Source organism: Hyalella azteca, unplaced genomic scaffold (genome assembly GCF_000764305.2).
Source record: "Hyalella azteca isolate HAZT.00-mixed unplaced genomic scaffold, Hazt_2.0.2 contig16078, whole genome shotgun sequence".
NCBI lineage: Eukaryota > Metazoa > Arthropoda > Malacostraca > Amphipoda > Hyalellidae > Hyalella > Hyalella azteca.
Window position 1 is genome coordinate 66,957 of NW_025945905.1, and position 10,177 is coordinate 77,133.

At 40.6% G+C, this 10,177-nt stretch overlaps 2 protein-coding genes across 2 annotated transcripts; both read right to left on the reverse strand.

Moving 5' to 3' along the window:
* On the reverse strand, positions 1 to 3,250 carry LOC108667715. The gene is made up of 3 exons (XM_018154768.2): positions 1,501 to 3,250; positions 790 to 921; positions 1 to 518 (listed from the first exon to the last, which is right to left on the reverse strand). The coding sequence occupies exons 1-3, from the start codon at positions 2,600 to 2,602 to the stop codon at positions 145 to 147; spliced, it is 1,608 nt and encodes a 535-aa protein (XP_018010257.1). The 5' UTR covers positions 2,603 to 3,250; the 3' UTR covers positions 1 to 144.
* Positions 3,251 to 6,697: 3,447 nt separating this feature from the next.
* On the reverse strand, positions 6,698 to 9,805 carry LOC108667716. Its single transcript, XM_018154770.2, has 3 exons — positions 8,542 to 9,805; positions 8,032 to 8,175; positions 6,698 to 7,724 (listed from the first exon to the last, which is right to left on the reverse strand). Exons 1-3 carry the CDS (start codon positions 9,533 to 9,535, stop codon positions 7,237 to 7,239), a joined length of 1,626 nt encoding a protein of 541 aa, XP_018010259.1. The 5' UTR covers positions 9,536 to 9,805; the 3' UTR covers positions 6,698 to 7,236.
* Between the last annotated feature and the right edge of the window lie 372 nt (positions 9,806 to 10,177).

The window sequence follows — 10,177 nt, forward strand, 5'->3', positions numbered from 1 at the left end:
TTGTATAAAATAATTTTATTCATGCTGAAACATATCTAGGGAAGCAATAATAATGACGTTCAGTTGATCATACTCTTCTCACACTACTTGATGTCGCCTGACGTACCAGTGTAACAACTTCTAATCTATAATTCATAAACGGATTTACATTTCCCCGTCGTTATCATATATGTTGCTGTTCACAAGCTCATTCGCCTGAATATACAATTCGTAATGAGCTTCGTCCACGGGTCCACTCCTGCCAGAGTTAATGTACTCGTTTGGGGCAGTAATGTTACCCGCCAAATTTTGGCGCGAACTTTGCTGATGGTTCTCAAAGCGACGGGCGTCATGGCCTAAAAAGGTATTGATAGTCGATCGACTCTTGATTTGGTCCGGGGCTACTTGACCACAGAGGCTGTTGATGGGCATCTGACGAACTTTTTGGGTGAGGTGTATCGGACCACAAATGTCATCGTAAATGGGGCTGATGTTCTCATTTTGGACACCCATCGAAGTGTCTAACGCAGATTCCTGTCCTGAAAGTTTATAAGACATTCAGCACGTCTGCTTTCTTAATAAATTACTAAGTGCGAATTTTCAGAATATTATTGTCCAAAAACACTAGCTGACTTTTCCGTGTTCAAAACATTGCAGTATTAATTTAACGTGAAATTTAATAATTGTTTGTACCAATATTCATTGAATGATATTTAAATGATTTCTCAACATCATGGTGGAATACGATATCGCAGTATTGATACCTTTACAGACTCATTCTAATATAATGAAACAAGAGCAAATCAATACCTTTTCTTTTCATCACTGCAATACGTGCCACCAGCGGAACGAACAGCAGCAGCAGCCAGAGCAACTGCGGCCGAGACGCTCCAGGAGAGGCAGGTTGTTTTGCGTAAACACGGAGAGTGGGGCTTGTCTGGTCTGGATGTAAATACAAACTTATTAGGGAAAATTTCATTCAAATATTAACAGCTTATTTATGTGAAAAAATAAGTTATATATATACTTAAATTGTGGAGTGGACCTCTTGAGCAGTACCGTAGTAGTGAAGAAAAGTGATTTACCAGCTCTTTAGCTATTGGGATTTTTTGCGCCAAAAATCTGAAATAGACATCACCAGGATGGCGCACGGTCTCAATTATTGGAAATTTCTGAAATCATTCATGACACACACGTTTTACGCACACACGATTTGAAACCACACGGTTTACACAAGGGGCGGAAAGTGTCAAGCGGCAACGTCACTGAAGCTCACAAGCTGTCAAGAAAGATGCTTAGACGAAGTGACCAACAGTTTTGGAAGTAGCTCATTTTGAATTTATGTGGCTATAAAATCAACAGTACATTAAGTTGAAACATTTTATTTACACGTTAAAGATATTTGCAACTGGCTAAAATAAATGTGTGAGTTAATGCAGACACAATCACAATTTTTAAATTAAAACTTTTCATCCCTAATTCCCATCTGTCTACGGAGTGAAATGACGTACTATATATTACCTGTAGTAGTAGACAGTCTTTCTTTCAAAGGTTTTAGTGTGGAGAACGCGGAACAATTTGGAGCAGCTCCGACGAACCAAAGCACGTCTCTCACCGGAACAGAGATAACTAGCTGACCAAAGCGATAGTCGTCGATGGTGTAGTTGGTTACAACCGGTCGGGAAAAGTTGTCGCTTTCAATCGTGAAGATAATCGTCCAGTTTTTACTTGGAAAATCTGTGGTAGCCTCAATTTTGAACCGTTTCCAGTCACTTGCTGTCTTAATTGTACTTCCGTCGTTCAGATTGGCTGCTGTTTTGTATGCTTTTTCATCCATGTTTTTATTTGCAAGCCACAAGGTAGCCCGGATTTTAAACGCTACTCTGTTCCGATATAAGTTGAAAAATACTGGACGATTTTCTATGATGCGTTCTTCATCGTCTTTTTTGCACTTGACGACGCTCCCTGGCGGCAGGCAGCCAGGTTCATCACATGAATCCCGTGACCGTCTGGGGCGATCGTGACCAAATTGACTCCTAGGATGACTTAACGCCTCGTGCGGTCTTGTATGAGCCGATATTGGGGTCTGATTAGGGCTGGTGGCCGAGCCAAAGCGAGACCCGTTAGGGTAGGTCACATCCCGGACGATTGACCAATTTGTTTTCAGGGTTTGACTTGCATTGAAGACTGCTGTCGCTAGGGTGAGATTTTTTCCAGACATCAATTCATGCTGAGTGTGGCTTGAAGAGCGGGATGTGCAGTTGTGTTGTCCTTCTCGTTCGAGTTTCTTAGAATTAACTGAGTAAAGTTCGCTCGGACCAGAGATTTTCGGTGCACTATCACGGTAAGCTTTTTCACGGACTGCATCGCGTACTGCGGCCTTCATAATATCGCTTATAGTCAATTTTTCGAAATCTTGCTTGTTTGAACTGCCAAAGTTGACGTCTCTTATGCTGGGACCACTGACTTCCATTCTTTTCGACGACAGTAAATGGGAATTATTTGAATATGTACGGCTAATTTTCAGTCCCCGTAACAGCTGAAAGCCTGAAGCATCTCCAGCAGATGTGAATGAAATCACTAAAAAGAACAGCACTGCCGTAAGATCTGCTATTCTTCTCATCCTGGATTCTAGCTCAGAAACTGAAACGGCACTCTTGCAATTATGAAATCAGAGCTTCAAAATCGTAGAGTTCAGAGATTTCTCAGAGAGCTGCAAAATTTCCCGTCTCGAAATATCTCACTTTTAAGATCAATAAATATTACACGCAATTATTGTTTAGGCAAAAATTGAATCACGATCTTTGAACCATCAAAGACGAATAATATACCAAGATAATTTTTATTCACTAGTTATAGTTGATATAAGAAGACGACTAAGCCACATGAGCGATAATAGTGTTCGCTCATTTTGGTTCCCAATTGGAATTAAAAAATGAGTACCACATTGCTCCCTCAGAAAATAACAACGAATGATTCCATTCGTCCCTCACTGTCCATATGACGAATGATTGAAAATAAATGTAATTGTTGATACACTGTTTGCTTGCCACAAATACTATTTCTGTAATCACCCGTGGTAACCATGCACGCTCAAACCAGAGGCCGCTCTGGCCTCGGCCAGTCATTACACTGGATATGCACTCGCTGGCTGCGGCTGCAGGAAAACGCAGTCGTCTCCTACAGGATGTCCGTAGCATGCCGCTATTCTAAATCTCTTCTCTTGTCCAAGAAACCACATCAAGCTAAAGCTCTAGCTCCTTATCTTCGTTGTCAGGTTCTTTTCTCTTGAGTAGAAGGAAAATTAGGTTATGTTGAAGACGCTTCCTCCATCCATCAGGTCTATTATATATATAGAACCGTGAACATAAGGCAGTTTTTGCCTGGCCTGGGACAGAGATATCTCGTCAGTACACGAAGGGTTATGATAATACAGAAGGGATTATGTATAGGTCCGCCCAAGCATTTGGGCAATACAATTAACATAGGAGTAGGAAAAGTTTTGACAAAGCTACCTAATGCTTATTTGGACTAAAAATCGTGTTTTTTACATATCTAAAGATGCGTAATTTAAAAAGTTTGGCTTGAGTAATAAAGCGAAATTGTCCGTTTTACCGTTCAATTTAGTACATGCATACCAAAACCCGTCGGCATCGCACTTATATGCCTAATTTGTATGAAAAACTTCTATTTTGGAATTCGTGTGAGTGCATTACCTCCTGCAAAAATTAACCTTTGGTCAGTTTCATGCCTGGGTAAATTTTTTTTTTTATTTTTCGGTTTGATATCGATATGCGGGCTTCCAAAGACGCAGCGTCTGGTGGGAAATGTGAGAAGCGAATGGTAAAAACTATTTTTTTCTTTCGAAGTTTCATGCGAGCCTCTGAAGATTTGTCCAATGTGGCCCCACGACAGGACGATTAGTTGTAGTGGCCAGAGTTTTGCTTTAAAGTGAAAAGAGTTTTTGGGAGTCCTGCAGGCTCGTCCAAGAAGTCCTCACGTCAGAATGGTCACAGTACAGGGCCAAGTGCCAACAAGGTGGAGACAACGCCAGGGAGGAGAGTCCTTCTCCAAGGCAGAGAATCACACGCCAGGGAGGAGAGTTGTAATGGCATAGACTCCAATTCTAAAGAATATTTATTAATCGAAATTGGTAAAGGAAAAATTATTAGGATTTTTTTAATATTCAATTATTCCAATTACATTATTCATATCAAATTGTTTAATTCAAAATTATCAGGTTCATATTTATGCTAAATCTGAAGTTTTGTGGTGTTCTACAGCTATGTGGGGTTTGGGGCTCCGACATTTATAGCTTTTGAAAAAGAAGAGAGAGACGAGAGTCACAGTAGAGAATGATGAGAGCATCAGTCGCAAGGGGTTGCAAGAGATTCCAGGCTGAGTTATCACCATTTCGTCTAAACGATTACGATCGTATTAAGCCTGGTGAACGTAAAGAGTAGGCAATATATTTAATTGTCTCTACTTAACCCCGCTCATTGTGACTGCGATACTTTCGCCCCTAGCTTCTTGCTATCGCTGATCAAACATACCTTTTAGCGTCGTCGTGGTGACTTTTCGGTGAAGCGGATGAGTGATTTCCTGTTTTCGTTGGTATTGCGCAATATCCTAGCGAAGTAAGATTTTCTGATCACCATTGGGTCTGGAACTATATGTTCAACATCGACCAACAACCTCATAACAATTTGCTGGCTGAACCCATCCACCGAAATCATCATCTATTGTTATTATTTATCTGCCTGACTAGCAATTAAAAATGTTCTTCAAGAACGTTCGCAGGCCAGTTGCCCCTCACTCAGAAGGATAAGCTTTTTATCGGATATCCCTGACAGTACAAGAAACTTCAACCGTTGACGCCATAGAGACGCAATATTTGCGTTGTATTGGTACGGCTTCTTCCGATAGTTGTCAGCGGTAGTTGTCAAGCTCTGTTGTCAAGTTTACAGTTTACAAAACAAGTTGACAGATTATTTGACCTGTACAGAGATAATTCGCGTTAATTATGAATAACTTATGTTCGTCAAGGTTTATTCCATTAAAATATTTATTAATTTAAAATTCTTTTATTGTGTACCTTATATTCCCAGCTTATTTGCAACGCAATGTACAGTAAACTTTCGATTACGACCAGTTCGTGTTAGTGGTTCCCCGCTACACAGAGCAGAGTCCCACTCCAGAGAAGAGAATCCCACTCCAGAGCAGAGAGTCCCACTCCAGAGCAGAGAGTCCCACTCCAGAGAAGAGAATCCCACTCCAGAGCAGAGAGTCCCACTCCAGAGCAGAGAGTCCCACTCCAGTGGCAGAGAGTCCCACTCCAGGGCAGAGAGTCCCACTCCAGGGCCGAGAGTCACACTCCATGGCAGAGAGTCCCACTCCAGGGCAGAGATTCACACTCCAGAACAAAATCATTGGAGCACATCTGGGGCACTAACCACCTCATCTGGGGGCACTAGCCATACACCAACGGAGTGAAATGGGCGCTACAATAACCACACTCTCAGGGGCACCAACGCAACTGGAGCAACCAACCACATCTGTTAAGGCCGACCGCGCTTGGGAGGTAGTCAGATGTTTTAATCCTGGTAAGGCGCTAGCAGCAAACCGTAAAGATCGGAATAGTTCGGAGAGGTAGTGATGACTAGTGTAGAATGACTAGTGATGTAGTGTAGTGATGACTAGTGTAGAACTGTAGGTTTAGCTCCATGAATACCGTCGGCTTAACGCCTCGGAACGGTACAGAAGGACTACAGCGATCCAGAGCGGGTAGTTACTACGGCCATTCCTAACAATCTGCCATTAGCTCATTACACAGTCCGCGTCGCAAAAGTTCTGCACAACGTTGCACGCCGTAAGTTAGACTATTACTCAGGCAGCAACTGGATATCAGAAAAGTAAACTCAGCGACGCAATCGAGAAGGGAGCGCAGTCTTATGCCACCGTTTTAACTCTTGAGTTAGCCCTCTTTAATTAACTAACGCCCACCCTCACATGCAGTAGCTATACTCAGCTCGGCAGTCTAAAGTCCCTGCTTCAATGATCTATCCAACCTTTTTAAGAAAATGATCTATCTAACACATCCTATCTCTACAATCTACAACATCGCTTAGTCTAAGGTCCTAAGGTCGTTTTGTCGTACTATAAAGATTTTAACCCCTGCACTATCACTTCTAATACATGCCGCTACTCATTAGGTAAGAAGATCCTCCCCATAATTACTTACTGAATTCCCCACTTCACGAAGGCGATACCTCTACATTTACCTCCTCAAGCACTTCCGCTTCGACTTTTGGAGAACACATAATTAATGCAATTATGAACAAAACTAAATTAAAATAAATACATACACATTATTCACATAAGCCTGGGGTTATATTCAAACCCGAGCAAGTACTTTTACGCGACTTACTTTACATTTATTTAAATTTCGTTGAAACCCTGTTTTAAAAATGAAATTAGAATCCATATTCAGATTAATTTCAAAATAATTATATTAAATTTTTAAATTTTGATTGTAAAATTTCATTTATATTCATAAATATTAGTTCCATGAGAATTATAATGCATCACGGCTGCCATATGGTGGCAAGACAAAACTGCTGAATCCACTCATAAGAACTGCCAAAATCTGCTTAAATGCAATATTTATTAATAGTAAATTTGTAATATGAAGCACAACAATTAAATTTTAGGGGGTTTTTTATACAGTGAAAAATCAATAAACTTGAGGCCATCATTGGTTTTTGCAGGTCAACGCTGTTGAAAAAGGCCCAAATTGTCAATTTTGCCGGAAAGAGGCCTATCTGGCATTCCTGTGTTGCACATGTTTTCTTCAGCCCAATCCATGTTGTGGGTTATTTCCTGCAGTTTTCTAGTTCACGACCGGATACTACAAAACTCCAATGCTTGTTTCATTAATTTATAATACTTTGGTCTAAAATTCATTAAAGGGATTCAGGAATGCGGTGTTCTCGAGTCTCATGTATCGTCTATCTATCCTGAACAACATCGGTTTGATATGTTAGTTGTCCAATTGTTAAAAAAATTTATACACTAATTAATAACAAATAAAATTGGATTTGAACGATTGTATGAAATAATTTCATTTCTGCTTAAACCTATTTAGAAAAGAAATAGTTGTGACGTTCAGTTTATCATGCTTGGCTCATCCTACTTGATATCGACTGATGTACCTATATACGTATATAACAACTTCTCATGTATATTTTATATTAGGATCTACATTTCTCCGTCGTTCTCATATATGTTACTGTTCACAGGCCCATTCGTCCGAAGATACAATTCGTTATGAGCTTCGTCCTCGGGTCCACTCCTGCCAGAGTTGATGCACTTGTTTGGGGCAGTAATGTTACTCGCCAAATTTTGGCGCGAGTTTTTCTGATGGTCAAAGCGAACATAACGAGGGGCGTCAGGGCCAAAAAGGCTGTTGATAGTCGATCGATTCGCGATTTGGTGGTGGACTTCTTGACCATAGAGGCTGTTGACTGACATCTGGCGAGTGATTTGGGTTTGACTATTCCCACCAGAATGGCTGTTGAAAATCAGTCGATTTGGGATCTGGTCGGGAGCTATTTGACCATACAGACTGTTGACCGACATTTGGCGAGTGATTTGGGTCCGGTGTGTCTGACCACGAATGTCATCGTTAATGGGACTGATGTTCTCATTTCGGATTCCTTTCGACATTTTCGCCTCAGTTTCCTTCTCTGAAATTAGAGAAACTTTCGAAGTCTTTGTACGCAAGTAATTTAATGCTATTTTGATAGATTGAATAATTCGTTTTAAAATAGCAATTTAAATTGTTAAATTGATTTCCGATCATTGAGTGTCCAACATATTAATTATAATTTATTTATGATCGTTGTATGATGTGAGCTCTGGATCTTTTGACTTTAAACAGAAAAGTGTTTTTGTGTAGTATTTATCTCGTAGACTTTTTTAGGGATTATGTATGTATTAGTAAGTAGGATATGTAGGATATTTTTGGATATATTAACGGCTCTTAAATATTACCTCTTCTTTTCATCCTTGCTATGATCACAGCAATGCAGGCCACCACCGGGACGGCCAGCAGCAGCAGCCAGAGCAGCTGCGGCCCAGACGCTCCAGGAGAGGCGGGTTGTTCTGCGTCAGCAGGGACAGCGAGGTTTGTCTGGTCTGGATGTGAACACAAACTTATTAGGCGAGATTTAAAAAGGCTCTTAGTATTATAGTGATGTGAGCAAACAACTTAGATGGGTTTGAATCATAAGGAAGGCTATTAATTCGTTCTTATTTAGGGGCTTCAGCCTCCCGAATGATAGCCGACAAGGCTTCTCCTTGTTCGCTGTTAAGTATTCTCAGCTTGATAGTTGCAAAATTATAACATTTCATTTGATGAAATAGAAAAGGAAATTAAAATACATAACCCCTCCCATTAAAGATTGGATCTGTTAGTGTTGTATGCATGTATGTTGGTCGTGGTCGGGTTAGATGCATTTTCCTGTTCAACATATTTCTCGCCGCCTTTATTTATTATATTACCGTCCCCAGGTGCATCCGCGTATTTTGCTTCATGTGTTTCATCTTTCGTTTTGCCTCTCTCTGTCTCAGTTGTCTGGTGACGTTCTGCCGTCTCGTCGTTCACGTTAGCAGACGAAGGGTAGTGGTCACAAATTGCAGGCGGTCCTATATACCACAGAACGTCGCATCCGCTCATGCTGATATTCCACTGTTTAAATGATTTCCCAAGTGAGTAATTACTTTTTATTTTAAAAGTCACATTCCCGGATGAGAAGGAAATCTCCCATGTCTTCCTTGCACGCGTATTCGTAGATGTAATATTTAGAACTTGAATAATAAGCTCATACCACAGTTCAGTTTTGATGATGTCCAATTGTGAGAAATCAGTGTTAAAATTACTTGCTTGATGCATGTCTTTTTCATCGCAACAAAAGACCAAACGAAGCCGTATTTGTGCGCTCAAGTTCAACGGAAATACGTTGAGGGTCACATTCATACTACGGCTTTCATAAGTTTCGTTAGTGAATGTTTTAACATTAGCTGGAAGGCAATTGTTAGTTGAATTCGATTTGGCTGTTGAATAGTGCTTGCATGAAAGGGACATCTGGGAGCCTTGTGAAGGAGTTACAGACATTGAGGTAGACATTCTTTCTTGATGACCGATGACCGGGACAGAAGCTCTTGATCTTTCTCTTGCTGCTTGAGAGCGCGTTCGAGCTTGTGGGCTTCTTTTTGTTCGGTTCAGGTTAGGACGAAAGATTATCATCGCGTCAGAAATTGATGAGCGTCGATCGTTACTGACGAGTGGGTGTTTAGCTTCGTAATGGTGAGGTGAAAACCTCCAAACATACGTCGGATTGTGAGATATGGAGTTAACGGCTGGCATGTAGTCAGGGTTAGAATAGTTTTGCACGAGGTAAAAACCTGAGCACTGGCCGCCATAAGCAAGTGTTAACGAACAGATTATCGCCAACATGATGCTCATCGGTGCGTATGACATCACGAATACTTGCATGCACCAGCGCGCACTAGAATACTTTTGCTGTATTGCACAAATTTTTGTTTTACAACCATTTGTTCTTGCAAAAACACTTGCAGAAAAGACCACGCTCTGAAAAATCACTTGGTTTTAAGTCATCATCCTTTTTATGACCACGGTTTCTCCTTGAAATTCTTCTCTGAAATCATGAGGACGAGGCAGACTAATTAAGAATTATGGGTCATTTTAAGTAAAACCAAGATTTATTAGTATTTAGATACGCACAAAACATTAATTCTTTAGTAACGCGACTTTGTGTCAGTACCAGATTACTAATAGATAAAGGAGCAGCAAAATTCGTTAAGCATCGGCTAGCCAATAATCGTAAATATGTTGCCAAAAACTGCTAGTTTTCGTGAAGGATCTAACTACAACAAACCAACAAACTAATTTAATATTCTTTATTGGTTAACTATTCTCTCTGTAAGGTTGTAAATTAAATGTTATTGAAGACATCGACTGGTAATCTCTGATATAAGAGATAGTCTGTGCCTTAGGCCAGTCGTTCCCAGGCAGTCCTCTTGTGAATAACCCATTTCGAGGCATCTTTGACTATTGTCACTACGCCCCTTAACCCTCTACCGCCGTATGTTTATCTCCAGCGGCCATACTTTTAAA